Source organism: Anopheles moucheti, chromosome 2 (assembly GCF_943734755.1).
Source record: "Anopheles moucheti chromosome 2, idAnoMoucSN_F20_07, whole genome shotgun sequence".
NCBI lineage: Eukaryota > Metazoa > Arthropoda > Insecta > Diptera > Culicidae > Anopheles > Anopheles moucheti.
In genome coordinates, this window is record NC_069140.1 from 57,950,856 (window position 1) to 57,976,197 (window position 25,342).

The 25,342-nt window shown below is 43.9% G+C and overlaps 6 protein-coding genes across 7 annotated transcripts; 4 read left to right on the forward strand and 2 right to left on the reverse strand.

Moving 5' to 3' along the window:
- The first annotated feature begins 105 nt into the window (after positions 1 to 105).
- LOC128296798 (probable sodium/potassium/calcium exchanger CG1090) lies at positions 106 to 6,235 on the forward strand. The gene is made up of 2 exons (XM_053032283.1): positions 106 to 1,507; positions 1,575 to 6,235. Exons 1-2 carry the CDS (start codon positions 106 to 108, stop codon positions 1,583 to 1,585), a joined length of 1,413 nt encoding a protein of 470 aa, XP_052888243.1. The 3' UTR covers positions 1,586 to 6,235.
- Positions 6,236 to 8,112: 1,877 nt separating this feature from the next.
- Positions 8,113 to 10,754, forward strand: LOC128310431 (sideroflexin-1-3). Its single transcript, XM_053047072.1, has 5 exons — positions 8,113 to 8,779; positions 8,913 to 9,261; positions 9,404 to 9,489; positions 9,908 to 10,035; positions 10,109 to 10,754. The coding sequence occupies exons 1-5, from the start codon at positions 8,619 to 8,621 to the stop codon at positions 10,351 to 10,353; spliced, it is 969 nt and encodes a 322-aa protein (XP_052903032.1). The 5' UTR covers positions 8,113 to 8,618; the 3' UTR covers positions 10,354 to 10,754.
- Positions 10,659 to 14,785, reverse strand: LOC128310430 (ran-binding protein 3). Of its 2 annotated transcripts, none has more exons than XM_053047070.1 (4): positions 14,719 to 14,785; positions 12,997 to 14,072; positions 12,561 to 12,656; positions 10,659 to 12,487 (listed from the first exon to the last, which is right to left on the reverse strand). In XM_053047070.1, the coding sequence occupies exons 2-4, from the start codon at positions 14,059 to 14,061 to the stop codon at positions 12,236 to 12,238; spliced, it is 1,413 nt and encodes a 470-aa protein (XP_052903030.1). In that variant the 5' UTR covers positions 14,062 to 14,072; positions 14,719 to 14,785; the 3' UTR covers positions 10,659 to 12,235. The 2 variants fall into 2 exon arrangements, with proteins under 2 accessions (XP_052903030.1, XP_052903029.1); XM_053047069.1 differs by lacking the exon at positions 14,719 to 14,785 and adding an exon at positions 14,282 to 14,518.
- Positions 14,786 to 14,907: 122 nt separating this feature from the next.
- Positions 14,908 to 16,856, forward strand: LOC128310662 (puff-specific protein Bx42). Its single transcript, XM_053047359.1, has 2 exons — positions 14,908 to 15,233; positions 15,313 to 16,856. Exons 1-2 carry the CDS (start codon positions 15,020 to 15,022, stop codon positions 16,743 to 16,745), a joined length of 1,647 nt encoding a protein of 548 aa, XP_052903319.1. The 5' UTR covers positions 14,908 to 15,019; the 3' UTR covers positions 16,746 to 16,856.
- A 442-nt stretch (positions 16,857 to 17,298) lies between these two features.
- LOC128310648 (TBC1 domain family member 22B) lies at positions 17,299 to 20,336 on the forward strand. The gene is made up of 5 exons (XM_053047340.1): positions 17,299 to 18,283; positions 18,359 to 18,888; positions 18,965 to 19,147; positions 19,218 to 19,441; positions 19,515 to 20,336. Exons 1-5 carry the CDS (start codon positions 17,739 to 17,741, stop codon positions 19,647 to 19,649), a joined length of 1,617 nt encoding a protein of 538 aa, XP_052903300.1. The 5' UTR covers positions 17,299 to 17,738; the 3' UTR covers positions 19,650 to 20,336.
- A 428-nt stretch (positions 20,337 to 20,764) lies between these two features.
- LOC128310048 (uncharacterized) lies at positions 20,765 to 24,740 on the reverse strand. Its single transcript, XM_053046584.1, has 5 exons — positions 24,343 to 24,740; positions 22,801 to 24,251; positions 22,410 to 22,614; positions 22,144 to 22,316; positions 20,765 to 22,074 (listed from the first exon to the last, which is right to left on the reverse strand). Exons 1-5 carry the CDS (start codon positions 24,575 to 24,577, stop codon positions 20,905 to 20,907), a joined length of 3,234 nt encoding a protein of 1,077 aa, XP_052902544.1. The 5' UTR covers positions 24,578 to 24,740; the 3' UTR covers positions 20,765 to 20,904.
- Positions 24,741 to 25,342: the final 602 nt, after the last annotated feature.

The following is a 25,342-nucleotide window of genomic DNA, read 5'->3' on the forward strand; positions in this document are numbered from 1 at the left end:
TTACAAGTACGCTTCCGAACAATTGCAAACACTTTCTCAACATTCGACTATTATCTTTTCTTTAAAGAATTAAAACTCTCCCCTGATGTTGCTGGAGCCACGTTTATGGCTGCTGGAAGCTCAGCACCCGAGTTGGCAACCGTCATCATTGGGGTATTCTTCGCCAAGGACGACATCGGCATCAGCGGTGTGATTGGATCCGCCGTATTCAACATCATGTTCGTGATATCCGTTTGCGCACTCTGTTCCGGCACGGTGCTTCAGCTGAACTGGTGGCCACTGGTGCGCGATTGCGCGTTTTATACCATCTCCATTCTCGTGATGTTGATCGTTATCTTCAACGATGTTATCTCATGGATCGAATCGCTGATCATGCTGCTCTTCTATGTCGTGTACTGCGTCGCGCTGCACTTCAACACGCCGCTCGAGAAGTGGGCCCACACCTGGAACCTGCCTATAAAGCTCCCCACAAAGGAGGAACAGTCGGCACTGGTCACCTACAAGAACCTACCCGAAACGACCTACACCCAGGGGCAGCAGCCAGGGCAGGAGCAGCCACAGCAACAGCAACCACCAGCCGATCAACCGCCGGCAGTGGATCAGGGCTACGCGGCATACATGGATCCGAACGCTAGCTGGGATCCAAACGCGGCCTGGGGCGAACCAACGCCCGCCGTGACGAACTCGTCCGTAGCAAATGTGAACGATGCGTGGAATAATGGCAGCGGTCAGCAGAACTACGCCTACGAAGATCAATACGGCCAGGAGACTCAGAAACCCCCGCAACAGCAGCAGGTCGTGCAGCAGACTGCTGCACCGGCGCCCGCACCCGGTGAAGATTACTACAAACCGAAGGAACCACGGCCGCAGGATTCGCACAATCCGCTCGAGAAACCCGTCGACGGTGGCATACTGGCACAGGTGTCGTGGGCGATCGTGTACCCGATCCATTACACCGCGCGGCTAACGATGCCGGACTGCAAAACGGAGAAGTATAAAAATTGGTACCCCTTCACCTTCCTCATCTCGATGATCTGGATCTCGTTCTACTCGTACTTCATGGTCTGGATGATAACGATCATCGGTTCGACCCTCGGCATCCCTGATACCGTCATGGGCCTAACGTTCGTGGCCGCGGGTGTATCCGTCCCGGATGCGCTTAGTTCCATTGCGGTGATCAAGGAGGGGTACGGCGACATGGCCGTCTCCAACGCCGTTGGGTCGAACGTGTTCGATATACTTATCTGCCTCGGACTGCCGTGGTTCATCCAGACAGCGATCATCAAGCCCGGTTCGCACGTTAACGTCATTTCGAAGGGGCTCACCTACTCGACGCTGTCGCTGCTCTCGACGGTACTGTTCCTGCTGTTCGCGACGCATCTCAACGGCTGGAAGCTCGACAAACGCCTTGGCATCGTGCTGATGTTCTGGTACCTGCTCTTCATCACCGTCGCTTCCCTGTACGAGCTGAACTTCTTCGGTCAGCTCAATCCTCCCGAATGTCCGAGTAAGTATCTATCAGAGCTATATGAGTTAGCAGCTCGTTCAATGTCTCCGTATCTTCTCTCCCGCAGGTATCTACTAAAGCGGGTACCAGTAGCATCTCCCCACCACATCGCATATAGTCCCCAATTTATCTTCCGCATGTGTATTTCTTCCGCAAAGCGCAGCAACGCATCGCAACATGTGAACCACGGCAGCAAACAATGATACCATTTCCAAAACAAAAAACATCCTTCATCGACTTCGATACACACCTTACTTCCATTTACTTCGCTTAGTACGTGAGCGATTTTACACACCCTTTTCTTTGAGTTTGTTAACGCTTCACACATGTCAATAGTGCGAGTCACAGCAACGTCGAGAATGTTCGATTTAGTTGTAGAGCAAACAAACACCATGCATTCTCATTAGCTACTACACGCAGTTTAGCTTAGTAACAAGAGATACCATACTTAGTGACGTGTTATGTTAACCGTTGTGTCATGCTAGCAATCTCAACATCCCGAGAGCGTTAGCATACAGATTAGCTTTGCTTCCGTTGCTCACTGGCATCGTTTACTAACCATCATCATCATCAGTAATGTAGCTCGACATTTTCGCACTAACATTTAGGGTACAAGTTTCCCGTTTTCATTCTGCATTAACGCAAAACTGCGCAAACGAAACAAACGTTGTTCACTGAACCAAAAAAAAGAGACAGAGAAAAAACAGCATCATTCGAACACCGTTTAAGCACTAGGACCAAGCATAAAATGACAAGTATTAACAATTCGCTCGTACTTATTATCACATATGGAAGATATGTTTATCGAACTGCGGCCGGCACCATTGGTTGCATTGTTTACGTTTGCGCAATACCAAATCCCATCGATCAGTGTTTCCCGTAAGACGAAATCGTGCATTCAATCAGTTGCGCATTGCACGCATTTGCATAACACTTAAACCATTACGAAAAACCGGCACAGTGTTCGGCGGATGAGCAACAAAAAAAGCCGCCAGAAGGTGTGTCGTGTTAGGTGTACATACACTAAATTCCCTCGCCATTGAGAGATGCGATCATAATGTAAAGAAAGCCCAAAACACAGAACTAATAAGCAAGCAAGGTATGTAGCATTAGCCATGTTAAGCTCTGTATAAAACACAGCATCATAGCAATACGCGGAGTGCTAACACAGAAGAAAACCAAAAACATCTAGCTATGTCTAATCTCAATTATGTGTGTCCTTGTTCCTTGTTTTTTTAGTAACTGTAGTCGTGTACCATCAATCTGCTGACGCGTACAGATGCTTTCATTGCGCGGCGCCTTCCTCATCCTATACATTATGCAAGGAACATCACTATTTAACGGTCCTATTCTCCCTATGAACGAATAAGTATTAGAGACAATATATACATACTACATATATTTACTCATAACAACACGGCAAGGGCTAGAGGAAGCACTAGGAGGTGCTAGAGAGAGAAAGAGAGTCAAAAAAGAATACCAACAACATGAAAATATCCTCCCCTCCCCCCCACACATTTGCATCCAACTGTTACTGTTCTTCGTTAGGCACATTCGTGGCCATCTTTTGGCCTAGTTTTAGTATGTAACTTCCTGCGACATAACCATCGCGTGCTAGTAGAGTTCAACTAAACGTAACACCGCCGGTTGCAAACGGAACAGTGGAGGGCAAACAAGCTACGTGTGCGCGACGATAAAGTTATTTACATATATTAATTAAAATATTATAGGATAAACAAAATGCTGTCGCAGAAACGAACCGGTGTAATGGTAACTCCTGATCTATCCTTCGCCTACTTCCAGGATATATATATATATACAGGATATATATTTATTACGCGTCAGCCATGAGCTCTGTTACTATTGTATTGTGGTCGTGATTTTATTCTTTCGTTCATTCATTTACTAACTGATTAATGTTCACAATCACTGTAATCAAATTAGACGAGATCTATTACGCGCGTGGGACGCTTTATTGAACCGTGGACAAGCTAGAGACTCCAAAATGTTTTGCGCCTGATTAGCAACAATTCGGAAGAAGTAAAAACATTCGAATCGTAATACAAATTACGTCCAGTATTTAAGCACAGCGCACTGAAGCCTGTTCACTGAGTATTATTTATTTACTGTTGCAGAGTGTACTACAAAACACTACAAAATACACCAATTCGCGTTGATTTTACGAGCGTGTTTAAGTAAGCGATTACATTTTAAATGTTGCACATTGTTCAAACCAAGTGCGCAGATTCGAAGCATAATTTTATCGGGGTTTGAATTGCTTACCACTGACTTCACTCTGTGAAACTTGGTGTAATATAAATCCACACTTCTAGCTTCGTGCGTTCCTCTATCAAAGGAATACGCACGTATAAGTGCATTTGCGTGTAGTTGCAGCGATTCGATAATAAAAGTCAGAAATTTCGTTTCGATTCGCGACAGACCATAGATTCACCACCGAAGGGATTAGGACTAACAAAAAGGACACGTGTGTAACTCACCACAAACAAACCACAGACCCCAGTGGTGAAAAACACCAACAGCACACACAAACACACACACACACTCACAGGAGAATAGCCGTTAGCTCCGCCTCTAGTTTTAAACCTTCCGTTTCCGTTCTATGCACACATCCTTTTTCCGCTTATGTAGTGGTTTTGTATCTTTTTCGTACACAAATTCGCATATCGAATCCAACGTAGATGCAATCGCACCGATGCACTTCCATGCGCAAGCAATTGTAGTTGAGCACGCACGGGCGGCGTAGGTCGTGGTACCGTGTCATTGGTACTTGGTTCCATTTTGCGATCCCATTTGGCCCGTGTACCAACAGCGATCGGTAGTTAGTCTACGTTCGGGACCGGACGCATTCTTCACCGAAGGCGCCACGATCATCAACAGTACCCGTCGAGAAGTGTGCTCCTTGGCTGGCTTTTGGCAAAGTGTGTCGTATTGAATGAAGTTCTGCACCAAAGCGCGTGCCGATGATCCGCGCTGGACGCAGAAGCAGAAAGAGAACCAACGAGCTCATGATCCTGAAGGTGGCCTAACCGCCCGGAAGGGGATCGCGGACACGATATTTGCTACCCCTATCGGTTTACGCCGTTCACAAGGTAATCATTTACCTTTCGTAGTGTTTAGCACCAGCACCATATGGAGCACCGTAGTAGAGTTTTGAACGACAATGTTCACAATTAACAGACTAATGAGGAAGGGATAGCCAATGGGACGGAAACCAGATACGCGTACCGACCCGGCACGCATAGTTAGAACGTAGCAGGACCGTAATCGCAATACGAAAACCACATTCTACACGAATATCAAGTGTATATGTTTCAGATCATGAAGGTCGTCATCAGAACCAAACCGCCTCGCTGCTGGATGGCACATGGGCTATTCAAACCTCATGCTAAACCGTTTGCCACACCGTTTAGGCGATACAGCGCAGTCTGATAGTCACAAGGAAGCGCCAACCTTGGGAGAGACAGCGTGGCAGCTCAACGTTCTTTTTGAACATCGCAACATGGTACACACTTTGGACCCATTTCCACCAGCGTGGGCATAGATTTGGGTGGCACCCGTTCGAAACAACGAATCTCTTAAGTCAATTTAATGGTCTACCAAAATCATTGGAGGGTGGATACAGAAAACCATGTTAGTGTAGGCAGGCAAAACATGGCGAACAAACAAGGAATCATCCGTAGTTCCAAAATGTGAGCAGTCTCCGAATGATGCCACAAACGTAGGAGCTGAATTCGTACACATCATGCCAGATATTTTACGGTCTAATGTTTCGTTGCGGGTTTGCAGTTAATTTATTTTGACTTGATTTAGTTAACGTAATTCTTCCCCTTTCAGCTACAACAATCTTCCAACTAAGTTCCCGTGGGTAAGGTAATTCATACGAGGTTACGTGTACGCTAGACAGCTAACAGTTTTTTATCTAGAGGCAGCTAGCTGGAAATGTCAATCAATCATTCAACTTATAGTTTAGATGTAAAAGTTGAAGAAGCTAGATAAGTAAAGTAAACCTTAGTAAACAGGAAGGCATGCAAGACTACTCTAGAACAAATGATCGAATGCACAATAAGCAACTAATATCCCTGCGTTGACTTTCGCTCTTAGTGAAAAACGAAACAATAACAAACTCCTTACCCCGATGTCTACCGTCTATATATTAGCCACGCTCATCCGTAATACTTCTCCGAATATTCGATGGTGGGAAGCTATCTGTTACATCATTTCACACAGATCTTGCTGGCAATACTAATGTTGGCACTGTGGCATAGGCAAGAGCAACCACAATAGCTGAAGGACACAAGAAAAAGGTACAATTACAACCACGTGTATCGAATGAAGTAAGTGAACGCAACGTGGCCAATCGGGATCTTTGTGGAAATGCATTATCAACAACTACATCTAAGCACGTAACTAAGAGGATTTCTGTAAAATCATCTATGTTATTGCAAATCCCTTTTCACTCCAATGCTAACACCATCGTTGAATTATTGATGTGAACAACAGCAACAACAGCTAGAACCATGTACGAACCAGCATTCACGAATACAAACAGAACAAAACAGTGTTTGTCCATGGATTCGATGATACAGAAGTATAGGGAAGGACAAAAAATATAAAACTATAAAACCAAAACAAATCTAAAACCAAAACAAACTGCTCATGCTATGAGATGTTAATTGTTGAAAAAGTTAAATAAAAATGTACTGATAAAATCGATTATTGTGTCCACCTATCTGTTGAATGCATACTTAACACACCTTAACACATCTAGAATGAAAACTTAACACTAGTATGTCGTGCTAATTGCATATATTCTAATACACACCAAAACCGAAATTATTTTCTTTTTTTTATTTCCTGTCATCAGTTGGGTTTCAATTTAAAACTATTAAGATTTTAAATGTCGTAAGATCCCTTTAAATTGTTTATGTTCTTTAACTGTATTTATGTTCGAATTTATTGTCTGCTCAAAGCTGTACAATATAGCTTTACCTAACCTAGTTCCTTTCACGAGGAGATGGAAGGCATGGAAAGAATGACGAACGAAAACGATTCCGGAAAGATTCGAGGGAGATGGAGAAGTCGAACAGCTTTGCGGAGGAATTGAAGCTGCAAACATTTCTGAGAAGCGGGCCACTTGCGCCTTCAGCCTTACGACTGCCATGGCAATAGTGTGGAGTGGACAAGGACAAAGGCGATGGGAAAGAAGCAGCGGCAGTTTTAATATTAATAATTAGCGTTTATTGAAACGCTTCCCAGCACAAAGGACTAGAACGTATTCTGTGTAGTACGGGTACCTGCCCATAGATGGCGACACACGCATAAAAGAGAATGTCATCAACGGTTGGTTCGGTTCACAAATACCCGAGCAGCTGCAGATGCATAATAATTTTTTATTAACAAATTCTTTTATTTTTTTAATAATAAAAAACCAAGTCTGTTGCATCTCACTTTTGCCTACGTATAAGGATTTCAATATATGCAATCATTCCTAGAATAAATATAACGTTTAATCGCAAATAGGGTTGAAACTAGGGAAAGCATCCTGCAAATCTTTCAGTTTTCTAAGAATCGTGTCACAACGTAGTGTTAGGCCATCGAATGGAGTAATATACAGTAATACCACAATCGTCACACATTCAACCGTTTTTCTGAAACGAGGAGTGATTACATCTTTTTTGATGAAAAATCTATTTAAATGTCCTAATAAATGTCTCAAAATGATCACAGACAAAACCAACAAGAGCACTTTCTTTATGAATGTGCAAAGTTGATAGTAAAGTCGTGAAACTAAGATCGTTTAGAAACAGTTTATTTATGTGATCACTTGTAGGTTAATTTACACACGTCTTGAGATAAAAATAAACATAAAAAATGATGAAATGTTTGCCCCTCTTGACGCATTTAACTAGACGTTTGACCACTCAATTTCAAATCCATAATCGATTGAGGGCCCGTCCGGCGGTTAAGGCGGTAAGGAAGTCGGCTTCTCACACGAGAGTACCGGCACCAAACCCCATTCGGATCGTTCCTCCCATTCACAGCTGCGTTTTAAAATTAATTTTGGGCAGCCTGTTATGGCGATCTTGAAAAGATCGTTACGCAAATACTCTGCTCTATACATTCAACATTAATTGTTTACATTAATTTGTACGTACATTCAACACTTTTTTACGTGCACTAATTGGGCCAATTCCATCGAACAGAAGTTAAATCTACCATTACAATACATCACTAATTGAAGAGGAAATACAACAAAGTGAGCGCGAAGCCGCAAATTCGTTTTTGTTCGATATGTGTACAATACTGAGGAAAGAATGAGATAGAACCATAAGTATGTGCGCACTGCGTGATTGCGCGTCACGCATTTTCCTTCTGTCAAATAGTTCGTTAATGAATTTTGCGCTTCGTTTAGAGGGACCTAAAGTATTTTTAAAAAGAACTGCAATCGCATGCCTTTGCGAAAATTTGAATAGTATTCGGTCGAAATGAATGAAACAGGTTTACCCTGTTTTTTTGTGTAATTTAAAAAAAAAGTGTATTTTCCTATCTTTCGTAGCATTTTCTCCCACCATAATCTGTCAAATCGATGAGCAAAAAAACAACAGACCGAACCCCTACACAACTGATAGCAAAAACAATCGCTACTAGACTATCCGGGCACGAAATCAGAAGCTGTCCATCTTGTTCACCATCCCCTTCGGCGTAGAACAACTTTACAACCGTAGTCGCCGGGTCCACATTTGTGTTCGAAATGCTAATTTAATGTTTCTTTATGAGGCATGGTCGTGTGTGTGCCATTGGAATCGTTGTACCTAGGCTTCCGTAACACTCGGGCTTATCAGTGAATGGTAGTGAAGAGCTTGATTCGTCCAGTCCAAGAGTGAGCCGCAACTTTGACCGCAGTGAAACGTCGTTAGTGTTTCAACGGGATCCGCTTCGAAAGGTGTGAGAACCGAAAAGCGTGCGCCACAACTCGGTTCTGTTTTGCAGAAGGTAACCTAGCGAGGCCTACAAGGACCCTCCCACTCACCATCCAGTGGTCACCTATCGAGCTTACATAATCATCAGTCGGTACTTGTAACCAGTTACCATGGCAATCGAACTACCTCGCGTTAATCTAGACGAACCGCGCTACGACCAAAGTACCTACCTTAATCGTGCCAAGCATTTTCTTATCGTGACCAATCCGTTGAATGTGTTCGCCACGGAGGAGCAGCTAGACCGGGCCGCCCGAATTGTGCGCGACTATCGGTAACGAACCTCTACAGTGCCTGACCTCTTGCTTTAGAAGTCAGCACCACCTACCAGTGCGTATTCTGTTCCATACCCTTAATGCATGCATTCTGCTTTGCTTTTTTTTTACTCCCTTTTCCGCCCTGCCTAGCGCCGGTAAACCCGTCCCAGATGTCAGCAGTGTCGATGAGCTATGGAGCGCCAAATATTTGTACGACAGTGCTTTCCATCCGGATACGGGGGAGAAGATGTTGCTCGTCGGCCGCATGTCGGCACAAGTCCCAATGAACATGACCATCACTGGATGCATGATGACGTTCTACAAGTCGACGCCCGCCGTCATCTTCTGGCAGTGGTTCAACCAGTCGTTCAATGCCGTGGTCAACTACACGAACCGTTCCGGTGCGTCACCTATTAGCCAGGAGCAGCTGCTAACCTCGTACTGCATGGCAACAGGTGGCGCCCTGGTGACTGCACTTTCGTTGAATCGTCTAGTACGGGTAGGTAGCATTCTATTTTATTCGTCATCCGTCATCTGGGGGATTCCCTGCAAGGTTTTGGCATGTACCCGGGCGCATCTGTTGAGCATGAGCAAATTCTGATCATTTCTTGCACCCGTCCGTCTTGTTTCCCCCACTTTAGAATGCTCCTCCGCTTGTAGGACGTCTCGTGCCGCTTGCCGCTGTAGCCGCAGCCAATTGCATTAACATTCCGCTGATGCGCATACAGTAAGTATTGCCAAGGGTTGTTAACGTTGTTGCATCAAATATCGCTGAGCACACAACATGTGGTGCTTCGTTTGGCTTTTACTCAGTTGCTCCACTTTGACTCCTTGCGACAAACGCTGTGGAAAGCAGGGACCACGTAAAGGGAATTCAAAAATAGAACCACTAATGACGCGAATCGGCTCATGTGGTTGTAGGTTCGCATTAGGGTAGCAGGAGCGTATTGGGGAATGGTGGTGACAATGTGTGTTGACATTGAAAGATTCGTCGTTATTTATGAATCAAAAAAAGAACCGAATTCTTTTTTGTCCACATGCGTTTGCCATATTAGTGCCATACTTTAGCAGTAGACCACAGGGAACTAAGAAGCAACAAATGTGGGGAATATGCGTTTACCCTTTGAATTTTCCTTATTGTATAGAGAAATCAAAAACGGTGTGACGCTGCTGGATAAGGACGGCAATGAACTGGGTCAATCGGTCCGAGCAGCAACGGAAGGAATATCCGCCGTCACTTTCAGTCGTATCCTGATGGCAATGCCTGGAATGGGTAATACTTTTGCTGGATTTTGCATGAAAGGATACTGTTTTACACAATTTCTTCCTTACAACCCTCTCCACAGTTTTCACCCCGGTGCTGATGAACACGTTGGAAAAACGAGGCTTTCTACGCCGATTCCCGTGGGCGAATGCACCGATACAGACACTGTTCTGTGGTTTATGTCTCACGTTCGCGACGCCACTTTGCTGTGCGCTGTTCAGTCAAAAGGCTTCGATTAATGTGGCCAGTCTCGAGGAGGATATGCGTGAGAAGCTACGCAAAGAACGTCCCGAACTTGATGTCGTGTACTACAACAAGGGTCTGTAAGCAGCCAGGCAGCTATCGTCGTTTTGTGTTTGTTGGACACCTGTAGCCGAGATTCGTGTTGTATTGCATATAGTACAATGAGCTTTGCCATTCGGATTTCCAATATTGCATTTGTTTCTCACATTATACGACTCATACACTCCACTTGCCATATTTCTCAATGAGATTTCTCTGATCAAGTTAGGCAAATTCGTTTTTTTTTTTCATTTGCTCATGTCCACGTAGCGTTTAGCTCAGTAATACAAAAAAAAAAACAAGAATATATATGTACGTGCGTGTATGACAATAAATGTAGATCTATCTTCTTATACTTCCCCAAACGCCTCGACATCGAATGATGCAAAATGATGGTGTAGGTCTTTATCATATAGCACAAATGCTCAATAAACGCCTGCTGTAAAGGCAAATATCCTCCATGTTAGACTATCTTTCAGAAAGAAATGACCGCCTAAACGGGACACCATACACAGGTACGCTTCTTACTTCTTGTGCCAACTTCTTGGACAACAATTCATTTAATACATTTCTTTATTTCTCTTTATCCATGTGTTTGTTGCTGTATGTTTCTAGAATTGGTTCAGGGGTTGTTATATAAATCAGTAACACCTAATGAGTGCTTGGTTTGTTTGCATTCAAAGAAATTATGTATAACGTATGCAGTAATTAACGGTGGTCTACAAAAAATAATTTTACAGTAGTGCGGGATCGCCGCTACGTTACTAATATTCCAGCTCGTTTCCCTCAGATCTCAAAACGATCTTGGCCGTCGACGAGAGTAAATCCAAATAAAGAAATATAAAGTATTAAAAGACCCTGTTGCAGACGCAGTTTAGTAAAACCCTGATACACAAAAAGGATCAAGATCACAAACAGTGCATCTCCTTATTGACCAATTAAACAGCAGAATAACACTCCTATTCTTCTACGACACGACTGTGAACACATGAACGTTCATAAACGCCGGTAAACCTTACAAAAGAAACGTTTTGCTGCAATCCGGCCCAAAATCAGGATAGCACTTTTCCAATTCTACAATCACAAGCTTCTCCTTCCATCTGTCGTAAGATGAATCCATTCAGTTAGGTTTGCACACTGCGCACCGTTCTATCCAAGTTCTATAATTAAGCTGTACTAAATACGTTTTCGTTCTTCGCTAGTTTCGGGTTGTCTAGCACGGCAGGTTAAAATGTTTTACAGTAGAACTTCTTGAAAACAATTACCAAAGATAACAAAAAAAAAACGCGAAACTGAGTCCACTTGTTCCATTTTACAAAACATTGCCACAATAATTGTATTTTGTTTTTTTCGTGCGTACCGTATCTAAAAGTGCGTTTTTGTTTCTCACGATATTTGCTCTACCAGTATGATCTACATTTTCACAACAGGTAAATGATCTTCTCTACACCACAAAATAATTAGGTATTCCGTTTGTTGATCGGTTTTCATCGTACCAGTAGATCGTACGTAGCAGTGTATTGCTTTCCTCGCTTCCATGCCATCCATTTAGAGAAGGTCTGATTAATTTAATTTATATTAGATATCCGTCCATTTTAGTGTATTGAATTGTTTTTTCACGCTTGCTCCTAACACCTCGTAAAGCCTCCGCCTCTAATCAACTGTCAGCTCAGTCCTTATCTCATGTGACTGACATTCATATCTTCTTTGAAACTAACGACGAGAATTTACCAGTGGCGTATGTTTAGAATAAACCAAAACAAAATAACACGTTCAAGGAACCGTACGAAGTGATCGTATTATCTTAGCATTAGGAAATCGTTCAGAGATGCATTAGAGAAAAACGACATTGATAGTACGTGAAAGTAAGAAAATAAGCGGTCAGAATACGCTACACCAATCAGTACGCGTACAGTGCAGTTCTTCTTTAAGAGGATGGCGGTGACGTTATGCTAGCCCGTTTCTTCAAACTCGGCTCATCCGTATCTGCGTCCACCGGTACAGGTATTGTGGAACCATCGTCCGTTTCTGCGCCATCTATGCAGGAGGGATCGACGGGAATTACGGTTTTATTATCGTCCTTGTTTTCCTTCGCTGCTTCCATTTCGGCCGTTTGTTTTGCCGTTTCGATGCGCTTCGAAAGTTCTTTGTGGAGTTTCGTAATCACATCTGGGCGGGACTGTATTAAAATAGAAGGAATATTTTCAGCATTTCGCACGTATTTCATGAAGCTTTATGCACAAAATACTTACCATCACAAGAAAGACTTTGATCTGTCCCGTGCTATCAATAGCTGTTAGACGCAAACTTTTTTGACTCGGTTGTTGGGCTACCATTCCAGCCCACACCTGAAACATCGAACTGAGCTTTAATTTCTATTCAATCGCTTCCGTAACGAAGATCGATTATACTTTGGCTAGTACCGTTCAGTTAATGTTAATAAACGTAAATTAAATAAATGTTGTATGATAATCGAAAAGAAAGGTTAGTGGGCGATTCTATTTAGTGAAAGGTTTGCAACAAAGACGATGCCTCGTGAACATTTTTTTACGACAAAGGATGCTTTGTTTTATCAGCACTTGAATGGCAAAAGCTTGCTTTATGTTTTTTACAGTGAACTATTTTCCACATAGAAACAGTTTCACTTCGTAAATCAAACGCTAATAGCATATTGTTCTTTTAACCTACCTTAGTGTTGATCAATACACGTAGATTTCCGGACTGCCGAAACACAACACGAGATTCATTGTTGTCTTTGTCGTTAAGTCTCAGCGTGCCATGGCCACGTTCCTCCCAGTTTGACTTGGCAAACGCAAACAGCTTGCAGTTGATTTCCACCACATTCCGTTCATCTTCTTCGCCAGTGATTGTTTCTACCTCTTCATATTTGCGCTTCAGTGCTCCCCGGCTCTCTTCATACCGACGGGCCGCTTCTTCCAGGCTTTCGCGATCCTTTGGCTCCCTGCTACTGCCATCGGATGAGTCTGATCCTTCCTTTCCGGGTGTGGTGCCAGTTGCATTTGTTGCTACACTGGCCGTATTGGCCGTGCCGCCCGAACCAGTTTCGCCCACCGTTGCTGCAACGCTGGTGGCGAATGAAAAGCCAGTGGTCGGAAGATTGTTGCCGCTTGCGTTGTTAAGATTTTCGCCTGTCACGCGTTCGTGCACATTCTGACCAAAAACAAAACCGCACGAAGCTTCACTGAGCGCCGATTTTTTAACGTTTGCGAACAGATTCGATTTTGGGAGGGAGGCACTCTTTAACTTTGCCAACGGATCGATATTGTTGCTGTTCGTACTGTTCTCACCGTCCTTTTCAACAGCCGATTTGCTACTTTCAGCCGAATTAGCTTTTGCATCTGCCTCCGAAGGTTCGTCTTCACTGAATTGCGTCTTCAGGAAAGGGTTTGTGGAAGCGATACCCGCCGAATCGTTACCATTCTTGTCTGCAGCACCGTTGCCTTCTTTGAAACCTCCGATTCCGCCAAAGGTAAGCTGTGATGGTTTTAGCACGCTTGGCTTCAGGTTAAAACTGTTTCCCAAGCTTGCACCTCCACCGACGGAGCCGGCAAGTGAAGGTGACGATGATATGCTATTGCTGGATGAAGATCCACCTCCACCAAGAAACGATGCTCCACCGAAGTTAGACTGTCTAAGGACGCTTGATTTCAGCTGGAAGCTGGACGGCTGAACAACACTGCTCGAGCCATTGCTACTGTTGGATTGGGATGATTCTTGCTCCTCGTTCAACATGTTGTCTTCTCCTGTACAGAAGAGAAGCAGGAAACAACGAAACCGTCGCATGAAAACATTGAATGCAAACAATCACAAGCAACACTGATTCTGAGCCTTTTTGATTGATTCAGAAGTACTACATCAAATCACCAATATTATTGAACTTTCCTCAACGCTGCACACTAGGGATACCTGCAAAAATCACGCGCTTTTCGGTCCTGCAATATGCCAAACTTACTTTCAACATTAGCCATTCGGTAATATATGTTGTGCCCTTAGGTCTTGATGGTGGAAACTTCCAGGAGCTGTCCTCACGCTTTATGTGTCCGTCTAGCTCACCTTCCACAATATGTGTTTGGGATGCTGTTATGCGTAGTAAACAGCACTAGATATTGCGAAACTACGGACAATGGATAACGATAAAGAGTGCTGGGAAAACGTTTTGTCAGCATCAAAACCGACCTAATCCACACCAATCGTCAATCGGACACACAATCGGATAGGAAGAAGGAAGCAGAGGCAAAGTGGACGACGCTGCACGACTGTCGAAAACCCGGAATCATTGAAGAACTCAACATGACATTCCGTGGAGGGAATATTCGGCAGAAAGAGATGTTCCACAACCGCTGATGGTGGAATATGCAACCAAAAGCATGATTACTAGAAAATCCTTACCTTAATACCAGCGGTTTTAATTGCAAAACTCTTTTTGTGTTGTTTCGTTTGTTCAATTCAGTCCCTCTGTACTAATGAGAACAATACCTATCGCTATAAACGCCTTCAATCTTGGACTGTCATCAACGTCAATTCCAATAGAATTGCTAGCTGTCAAGACGACATTTTCTTTTTCACATCAACAGAAAAAGGCCCAGCGTCGCAAAAGCAGAAATTTCTGTGTGCATTACTTTTGTTTTTTTCCGTGGTGGTCAGGTTGTTCTCATTTCAGACCATATGCGAACAGATTAACGCCGCAAGCATGTCGCTGTCCACTGTTTTGCCAGCCCCATTGAATCCCGTCTGGGATCGGGACGATGAACGCAAAATGAAAACACCGTCAATGGGCGCATTGGTAAGTGCCAAGGTCGCAGCTCCTCCATACGGACAACGCAAGGGTTGGATACCCCGCACTGATGCTGATTTCGGCGATGGAGGCGCCTTTCCGGAGATTCACGTTGCACAGTACCCGTTAGGTGAGAAAGGATAAGAATGATTAACGGAGTACCGTTGATGTTACGACCATTTACAATCCACTTATTCGTTTGATTATAGGCATGGGTGCTCCCGGAAATGCATCCAAAAAATCAAATGCACTCGCGGTGCAGTTAGACCAAACAGGAAAAGTAAAGTATGATGCAATTGCTCGGCAGGGCCATTCGAAGGATAAGATTGTGTACTCTAATATAAATCAATTACTTCCGGCCGAAGTATTGGCAGAAGACTCGGAAGAACTGCAATTGCCCGACCAAGAAGCTATTAACGAAATAACCGAAAATACCCGTAAAGCGTTGGAAAAGTTGACCAACCAAAAGATCGTATCGGCTATGCCGGTGAGAGCCGCTGAAAAACAAGCACCAGCACAGTACATTCGCTACACGCCCTCTCAGCAGGGTGATGCATTCAATTCTGGAGCAAAGCAGCGCATCATTCGCATGGTGGAAGCTCAAGTTGATCCGATGGAACCACCTCGTTTCCGAATCAACAAAAAGATTCCTCGAGGGCCACCGTCACCGCCAGCACCAGTGCTTCACTCTCCCACCAGAAAAGTCACTGTCAAGGAGCAAAAGGAATGGAAAGTTCCACCTTGTATATCAAACTGGAAAAACGCAAAGGGCTATACCATTCCACTGGATAAACGTTTGGCTGCTGATGGACGTGGATTGCAACAGGTGCACATTAACGAAAAGTTTGCCAAAATGGCCGAGGCGCTCTACATCGCCGATCGTAAGGCACGTGAGGCCGTGGAGGCTCGAGCCCAACTCGAGAAGAAATTGGCTCAAAAGGAAAAAGAGAAGAAGGAGGACATGCTTCGTCAGATGGCGCAGAGGGCGCGTGACGAACGAGCAGGCATTCGTCATCCAGATGCAGCTAACGAGACCACCGCTGGAGGATCAACCACAACCGACTTACGTGAGCGAGATGAAATTCGTGCTGAAAGACATCGTGAGCGAGCTCGTGATCGTAACCTTGCACGAGCAGCACCGGAGAAGCGTTCCAAATTGCAGCGAGAACGGGAACGAGATATTTCGGAACAGATTGCATTAGGAATGCCGGCCAAAACTAATCTAGCAGGCGAATCGCAATTCGATCAGCGTCTATTCAATACCTCCAAAGGTATGGACTCTGGATACGGAGATGACGAAGCTTACAACGTTTACGACAAGCCTTGGCGCGAATCTGGCACGCTCGGTCAGCATTTGTATCGGCCAAGCAAAGCAATCGATAACGACGCATACGGTGCGGATCTGGATAAGATCGTAAACACCAACAGGTTCGTTCCCGATAAAGAGTTCAGTGGCACAGATCGCAATGCGCAAACCGTTCGCCAGGGTCCGGTGCAGTTCGAAAAAGAGGAAGATCCATTTGGTTTGGATCAGTTCTTGTCAATGGCCAAGAAAGCACCGAAACGGAAAGAAGACTCTTCCGCCGGAGCTAGTGGCAGCAGCAGTAGCCGCGATAAGGACCGCAAGAAACGTAGGGATTAGATTGATTAAATTATAGTTATGTCGTCCCTGACACCCTGACACTTGGTTCGTAAACTCTGTATGGTTCTAGTTGAACTATTAAATTGCTTTTAAATAAAATACAAAGGATACATAAAATGGTCTTCGCATTTCGTTCAGGAAGAGGTTACATACGGTGGGCAGTCGATATTAGTGATCGGTTAGGTAGTAAAATCAAACAATTGGTAATTTTATTTTAGAAAATTATGTCCGCACTGTTGGCGCGAACGTCTACCGAGCAGGGATTCTACGCGTGTTCCGGAATGGTAGCGCATGTTCAACTGTACGGTATAAACGCATCTGTACGAATAACTGTCAAATGACGATGGAATGCCAAAATAGAAAAAAAGAAAGCAAAAAACATTGTTTCGTTTGAAACAATTTGCCGAAACAATTGTCGTAGCAGGGCCGTGCATTTGTACTACAGGGTTTTTTTTCTTTTAATTTAATTGCTTCTCGTGAACCGCAAAGCATAGTTATCTCATAAATGAACGCGTAGCATAAATGGTTCCGTAGCTGTGTGTTAAGAGGAATCGCGTAGAGTTCCTTGGTGGCGGTCGTGTTCATCAATCCTCTACTCTGCGACAAGATAACTCCAACTCGTTGGCATCCTCCCCCTACATTGTACGACAATGACCCAGCCCCTAATGGGTGACAATAGAAGGAACAGACAACAAGATAAAATTGTTCATATTGTAGCTTAGTGGATTGCTCGTCACGTACCTTTGTTTAATTGACCATCACAGGCACTGTCTTCGCTGGTGTTGCTGATATCCAATAAGGCCATCCGCGTGAAGTGAAACTGAATATTTGTATGTTCTTCCATCTACATTCACGGCCATCTTTGACGGTGTCACAAATATTGGACCAAAATTGCGACCGATCTAGTGAAAAAAATCTTAAAATATCGACCCCCGTGTTTTGCGGTGTCCACCGTCGCCCTTAGCATTTTAAGCCCTTAGTTGGGTGGGGGACATGAGTAGCAGTAGCGCCAGTGCTAGTACTGCCGGTAGTACTACTACTTCGGGCGATGGTTCAACTTCCTCCTCTTTTTGGCGCAACAACAGCCGTACGATTCCTGGTCGTCCAACAACAGTCACTAATCGCTTAGGAAGTGGACGACCGATCGGATCTAGCTCATCCGCTGGAAATTCATCCTTCCAGGACTATCAGGATTCTGTCAGCGATGCGTGGGATTTAGGCGACGATGAATTTTGCATCATTTCCGGCGTAGTGGATACGCGCATATCAAAACGAGCTTCACAGACAGCTGCGCTAAATGTGATTAAAACCCACAAAAGTGGTACTGCAGGCAGTGGTCTCAAAGGACCAAATTCCGTCCGCTCGGACATATCGGAATCAAGCAGTGCATCCACAGGCGCTGGTCGAATAGAGCAACAGCAAAGCGATAAAGGTTCGCAAGTGGCGGCGGTACTGCGAATAGAGAATTTAGAAATCCAAACTCAGCAACAGCAGCAACAACAGTCCAGCGATGGAATGGGTTACGTGAACGATCAGCGGTAAACGTTCATTCTTAGCGCAAATACGGAGTGATCCATCATATTAAATATTGCCTGTGTTTTTTTATTTTCCAGCCTTCGTCAACGGTTTCATGCATACCCGGGACGACCTCAGTTGTTGAAACTCTCCTCAAACGTAGCCTCTAAGGATGTGGAGTGTGAATCAAAGTACGAAAAGTTTAGCAACATTCTTGAGGCACCGCTACTAAACCTGATCGCACTCAAGGAGCTAAGCTGGTCGGGTGTGCCACGGAGAATGCGGGCCGTTACCTGGAGACTTCTTTCCGGCTATCTTCCGACTAGCTTAGAGCGCCGTCAAACGGTACTGGAACGGAAGCGTGTCGACTATCGGAAGCTGGTACAGCAATATTTTGATGCGGACTGCCGAGATGAAAGTCAACAGGATACGTACCGGCAAATCCATATTGACGTCCCACGAATGAATCCACATGTGGCGTTATTCCAGCAGAAACTGGTGCAGGAAATGTTTGAGCGAATATTGTTTATCTGGGCCATTCGACATCCGGCGTCGGGTTATGTGCAGGGAATCAACGATCTCGTAACACCTTTTTTTATCGTTTTTCTTCAGGAAGCTGTGGGAGCGGGTATGAAAGCATGATAGTATCGTGTGTGACGATTTTTTGAATACTCATGTGTTTTTTTTGTTGTATTTCCCTATAGATAAAGATCTGGAGCAGTGCCAACTGAGTGACCTCAGCATCGAGCAGCGAGACATCATCGAATCTGATTCGTTTTGGTGTTTGTCCAAATTTCTCGATTGCATCCAGGATAATTACATTTTTGCACAGCTCGGTATTCAGGCAAAGGTTAACCAGCTGAAGGAACTCATACAGCGTATCGATGGTGCGAAACCCTGCGATCGGTTATTGTTGCACGGTTATTAATTATCGAAATGATTCTTTGCTCGTCACAGGAACGTTACACCGCCATCTGCAAATGCACGGTGTCGACTATTTGCAATTTTCTTTCCGATGGATGAACAATCTCCTTACACGCGAGCTGCCACTCTACTGTACTATCCGGCTGTGGGATACCTATTTGGCCGAGTCGGACGGTTTTGCCGTATTTCAACTTTACGTTTGTGCTGCCTTTTTGCTACATTGGAGGGAACAGTTGCTTCAGGAGAAAGATTTCCAGGTGAGCTTCTTACTTCCTGTCATTAACACGAGCATGAGAGTTGTGAAACAAATGTTCTCTTCCGCAAACACAGGGACTCATGCTGTTGCTGCAAAACCTGCCAACACACAACTGGATGGATTCGCATATCGGAGTGTTAGTGGCGGAAGCGTTTCGCCTGAAGTTCACCTATGCCGATGCTCCAAAACACCTCGAAGCCAAAAGTTGACCCGGAATGACATTAGACGGTGGGTATTATCACAACTACTGTAGAAACTATTTGTATAAGTTTATTTGAAGAAATCGCGCATGTCGCTAAATCATTGTAGACATCAGAGTCGTGAAAATCCATATTAACCATTGGGGGTGGGGAATTACGATCCAATCCACCCATAACGGTATTATATCTATGAATGGAAGGCAAACAGAGTAGATAATACCGACGGAAAACGAGTAAAGAACGATAACGCAGGCAGACTTTCTTGTAGAACAGGAGCTGCTTTTTTACTTCTAGACAGAGGGAACAAACTGGGATAGCGTATATAAAATGCGCGTCAAGAATACAAGAATGTGCGATTTATTGGTTGCGTTTCAGATTGATTATTTTATCAAATACAAATTGCTGTTCGTTATCGATCGCTGTATAAATTCATCAAACTCAGTATGTTTGTTATTCGTACATTTTTTTTATAAAATCAAAATCTGATTATACAAAAAAATCACCAAGGTAGTGGCACACACAATGGAAACATCGATGGCAAGTGAAAACTGAGTGAGAACGCAACGCGCAAGGGATGACGAACTGATATAAAATTTGATTGTTGCATTGTACCAGCGGAAGATTATATAAGCAGGTCAGACTGTAACTGCAACTAATTAGATAATTGTAAGCAAATAAACGAATAAATCAATCAATATAGCTAACTTTAAAGGAATCGTATGCAAGCAGCTTGTATATTATCGCCAGACAACAACTAGAAGGAATGGAACCGAATGATGGCATCGACTACTTCGTTACTTACTTATCCGGCGTTACAAAGGCACTAGGATCTTGGCTTACTGCAACGGTCCTGTAAATCGCTCACGACTGAACGCCGTCGTTTGCCAATCCAATATTACAAACGTTTCTGGCAGATGCATAAACATCATTACTTCTTCACAAAATGGGCCAGCCTCTGAAACTGAACGAGTTTAATTCGCTGAACGATACTGAATTCGTTATTCATCATATAGAACCCGTCCATGTAGTGAATTATTTTGCTGAGTTTCATGTTATTTGATTCGGTATCGTTTTGTCATCATGAGATGCTTTAAAAAACTGTTTTCGTTTTTTTTGTGTATTGCCACACCTAACAAAATTACATCTTCTGGACCACTTTATAACCATGAAATTAAACATGAGTAATCCGCGGAATATAAAAATATACCAAAACTTTCTACAAAATACAATAAGAAATATTCTGGTTGGATGGCATACAGCACCTTCAGTAACAGTCCGCATCATTTACGTCGGCCGCGTAATACGAAAACAAAACGTCATCCAAAAGGGATCCAAAACTTTCCGTATTCTCTAGCCATTGCTGTCGACTTGCCACGATCGCGGATAGGTCAAGGGTTTGTACGCGAGTCAAAAACTCTTCGGCACTAACGGAAGCATACTGTCGGAAAAGGTCAGCATGCCGGAGCGTCTCATCGCAACCACAATCGTCCCCTGTTTGGCGACCGTATGCTGTCGCTACGGTCGTCATATGTGGGTTGTAAGTCACCGACAGGAGATTCATATCGTTAAGGTTTACGATAGAATCAATTATTTCATCCGCATTGGCGGTGCTGCATGCAACGTTGCCACTGTTGTAATCGGCATCATTTCTACGCTGTTGCCTAGGAGGTATAGCACCTGCCACCGGGGCATTCTGTTGCCCCGTGGATGTTACCGTAGCCTGCTCAAATGAATGATGGATCGGATTTTGTGACGTATTCATTTCGATTGATGGTCGTTCAGGAGGTTTAACCTCCGAATAGTTAGTATCGATAACAGACAGCCTACCGGACGTAGATGAAGCATGTTGTGAAGTGGGACTGACAGCTAATCCTTGTATAGTGACATTAGCCGGGGAAGCCGAAGCCTCTCCTTTCGATCCCGACGGATTCGCAGATGTTCCAGTACCAGATAGAACCTGGTAGTAGTCGAGAAAGTTGTACTTGTTCAAGTGTGACATCAGTTTATCTATGATTGCTATCGTTTCCTTGACCACTCCCAGATCACAATCGTCTCCAAGACAAGCAAGCAGTACTCCGAGACAGCCGCGCAACGAAAGTTCATTAAGTACCTTCATAAGACGTGTTTGAATTTCACGATCGGTAAGTGTAACGATTTTTTTATGCTCCTTCGAGAATGTTACTGCCGGGAAGGTACCGTCGATCATACCTTGATGCTGAAATTGGCGACACATGACAAGCCGCCAAAATTGAAGCGCATTGATCTTTACTTCCCAGTACAGATCGTTTGCGGCCGCGTGTGCCAGCACCGAAAACACGCTATCCAAACATTGTGGTTGTATTTTGTGGTTAGCGTAAATTTCCCTCACCGCATTCACTGCTTCACGGCGAACCACACCTTCACTCTCATTGTCGATCACATCAATCAGGTGATTCTGATGGGTAAGATTTTGTAACCAAAAAGGTATATTATTAGGTCATATAAATGAAACGGTTTTTCATACCATTAACGACAGCTTCGATAGGGAATGGTCCCACAGCAAACGAATCTTGACCATGAGTGTCAGACAGCGAAGGGCCGAAGCACGAACGTACGCTTCGGTATCGTTCTTTGCTGCTGCTTCTACCACTGGGATGATATCACAATCTAGAATATGCTTTTGAAAAGCGGGAAATTCTGAAACGGATAGATTAAAATTCAAAAGTAATCAGTACGAATTGCCGAACATTTATAAACCAACAACAAATATTATTCGAACGAAGCTGTTACTGATTTCCGAAATGGTGACGATCGATGCGAGCAGCTCCAGAGCAGTGTCTCTGGCCTCCCAGCTGAGATCGTGCAACCGTTTGTATATAATGTGACCGACGTGTTCTAGTCCCGATCCAGAAATGTTATCCATCAGCAGAGCAAGATTCGGAGCCAAAAAGTGTTCGATAGAGGTTTGCGTGAGCTTTAGCGCCAGTACGACCAGCTGCGAAGGTAGAAAGTATAGCGGTGGAATTATAATATTGGTTTATCCAAAAGGACGAATGTAGAAATAATCAGTTATCCGCTCATTTAATTGGCGTAATGACTTGCAAGGCCTTTACGCGTTGATACATCTGAGCATTTCACATAGGTACGGATCGTCTGTGAAGTCTTCGTTGTGTTTACTTACCCTTGAAGGAAGATTTGGATTCGAAAGCAAATTCAACATAAAATTAACAATCGCCGTCGATTCGATGCATTCTTTCCAGGTGATTTTGAAATTTTCGATCAACGACATAAGCCCATTGATTATCGCCGACAGGAGATTGGGTTTGCTCAGCATTAGATCCGCCTTTCCAAAGACCCTGTTTTCTTCCTCAACCGAACAACACATATCGGGAAGGAACTCTTTCAGCAAGTAAACGAATGCTTGGAACGCGATAACTGCCCGTGGGCGCGGTAGCTTGTGAGTTGTCACAATACCCTGAATGGATTTGCACGCCAGCTCAGTCACATTCAAATTGTATGCCTGGAAAATGTCTCGGCAGGCGTAAATCAGCCGAATGGTGAACTCGCAAGCGATGTCGTACAGTTGGGTGCAAAACTTTTCGATATAATCCGGCAAATCTTTCGTGGCAAAGCATTGCATTTCATACACAACGGGAAAGAGCTGCAGCAGTAATATTTGATCGCCGAAACGGATGCTCTGATTCTTCAACACCACCTCTTCCGGAGCACGATCGCCAAGGATGCGCCATAGAGCGTGATGTGTTTCGGCCATCAGCATCACGTTCTGGACGTTACCGCGTCTGATGGAGAAGTTTACGTAGTTTAGAAAGTTTATGGTGTACCGATCGAAAGTCAGATCTACGGCGAATGTATCTTCAGTCGGAATTTCCATCGTGCACAACCGAGCACAGTTGGCAAAAATGTGCGTTTGCCAAATTTTGGCCAAGTACGTGTGATCATGCATGGTGTCGGTGAACTTCCAGAGATTTCGCTCGAATTTGTACGTGTAGAGAATGAAGTACGCCACCCGTGTGCGTTGTTTCGATTCGATAATTTTACGAAACAGCGTTTGCATAAGGTTCAGCAGTGGAGAAATAATTTTTTGTGAGTGATAATCATTCACCAGTACGGCGTCGTCATGTTCGGGGCTTTTCCACACACAATCAATTAGTGGCGACAAGATGGTACGGACGATTTCCTTCACCTCGTCGTAGTCGCCCATTGTGCAAAAGCGCTCCAAAACTTCGTAAATAAACAGCGATGTTTCGCGTGTTATATAGATTGTCTGATAGCCATTGTAGTAATCTAGACAGATCCGCCAAGAACCGGACTGCTTAATCCAGGCCATCCCCATCGCATGACGGGAGATTGCTTTCAGTACCAGCACATGGCCCAGCTTGATGGAAGGATTTTGCATCTTTCCATTACCCTGTATGCACTCCTGGAAACGATCCAACATACGGCTTCCGTTTTGTATGCGCGAAAAATCCCACTCATTCTCCACGATCATTCCCAGCAGCTGCAGCGTGAAGGCGGCAATATCTGTAGCCGGAGGACGATCACTTTCCCACTGCTTTAGAATTGTTTCCAGCCATTGGAACACTTCCGGAGATTTCACCAGCTTCCGATGATCTGTAAATAAGATATGGATATGAGAGAGATCCATAAGATGAGATATGTTTAACATAATCAATACCGAATCACCCTTCCACCGTTCACCTACCTTCACAATACTTGCCGGACAGGTGGCTGATAATCATCTCCAGATAGACATCATTGTTGATCTTAAAGCCTCGGTTAAGAAACGCATTTAACACCTTGTGAAACTTTTCTTGGCACGTATCATTCGTACGAGGCTGATCAACTCGGTCTTGATCCATGGAATTGTTTGTTCCTCTTGTCGTATCCATTGCTGAAGATGTATTGATTGCCGAAGCCATCGTTTTCTTATCACTCATGTTTATTTCAGTTGAACCAAGCACTCGCTACTAGAAGAGCAATTTCATCATTTCTATAACGAGTGTTTTTTTTCCACACAAGATCACTACGTTGACGATCTGCAAGGCACTACACGTGTGTGAATTCATTCATGAAACAGTAATTACAACGAATCCTTTTACAAAACAGAACATCCTTTCAAAGACCGCGGAAAATTTGGATGCAAATAATCGTGTTTTTGACGAGAATATTGAATGTTGTGACAACTAAACTGTGACCGATAAACGGCATGTGACAGTTGTCAAAAAAATGATCAAAATGCGAAACAGGCAGGTCGTTCAATTTTACCTTCTGGTCTTTTGGCATTTTAACGAAAACGTTTCCAAAATTCCCTTTTGCGATGTAGAATTGAGAATTGAATTGGTATTGTAATTTTCCCCAATCGACAAAAAGAAATTCGGTACAATAAGTGATACTTCATGGTAAAATTACTAAGAACTGAGGGTACGAAATGCGTTCAGTGTCTATTTTACTTTGTTATCGGTTTGGATTTGGAGGCATTAAACAAAGAAACATCTCGTGAAGAGTCCATATTACGAGATCTGAAAAAGGTGGTCAAACTGATCCAGCTACATCATTTGGGATGCGTTTTGAATCTGCAGATACTCAACTGTCAGCGGACATTGTAAATGTCAAACATTTATTCAATATGGCTGCCACCAGCTGTTGGTTGCGTGAGCTGTTCTTTGCTCACTTTGATTTGAACTTCTTGGGAAGCACAAAAA

Bases quoted from the DNA above. Each gene is read 5' to 3' on its own strand.
- LOC128310431 (XM_053047072.1), top strand. From the start codon at position 8,619: ATGGCAATCGAACTACCTCGCGTTAATCTAGACGAACCGCGCTACGAC. The intron at 9,262-9,403 runs GTAGGTAGCATT...CCCCCACTTTAG, and splicing joins CGTTGAATCGTCTAGTACGG to AATGCTCCTCCGCTTGTAGG. The intron at 10,036-10,108 runs GTAATACTTTTG...CCCTCTCCACAG, and splicing joins GATGGCAATGCCTGGAATGG to TTTTCACCCCGGTGCTGATG.
- LOC128296798 (XM_053032283.1), top strand. From the start codon at position 106: ATGGCTGCTGGAAGCTCAGCACCCGAGTTGGCAACCGTCATCATTGGG.
- LOC128310662 (XM_053047359.1), top strand. From the start codon at position 15,020: ATGTCGCTGTCCACTGTTTTGCCAGCCCCATTGAATCCCGTCTGGGAT. The intron at 15,234-15,312 runs GTGAGAAAGGAT...GTTTGATTATAG, and splicing joins CGTTGCACAGTACCCGTTAG to GCATGGGTGCTCCCGGAAAT.
- LOC128310430 (XM_053047069.1), bottom strand. The intron at 12,657-12,996 runs GTAGGTTAAAAG...TCGATGTTTCAG, and splicing joins GTGTATTGATCAACACTAAG to GTGTGGGCTGGAATGGTAGC. The intron at 12,488-12,560 runs GTAAGTATTTTG...ATTTTAATACAG, and splicing joins TCAAAGTCTTTCTTGTGATG to TCCCGCCCAGATGTGATTAC.
- LOC128310648 (XM_053047340.1), top strand. From the start codon at position 17,739: ATGAGTAGCAGTAGCGCCAGTGCTAGTACTGCCGGTAGTACTACTACT. The intron at 18,889-18,964 runs GTATGAAAGCAT...ATTTCCCTATAG, and splicing joins TCAGGAAGCTGTGGGAGCGG to ATAAAGATCTGGAGCAGTGC. The intron at 19,442-19,514 runs GTGAGCTTCTTA...CCGCAAACACAG, and splicing joins TTCAGGAGAAAGATTTCCAG to GGACTCATGCTGTTGCTGCA.
- LOC128310048 (XM_053046584.1), bottom strand. From the start codon at position 24,577: ATGAGTGATAAGAAAACGATGGCTTCGGCAATCAATACATCTTCAGCA. The intron at 22,317-22,409 runs GTAACAGCTTCG...TATCCGTTTCAG, and splicing joins CGTCACCATTTCGGAAATCA to AATTTCCCGCTTTTCAAAAG. The intron at 22,075-22,143 runs GTATGAAAAACC...CTTACCCATCAG, and splicing joins TATCGAAGCTGTCGTTAATG to AATCACCTGATTGATGTGAT.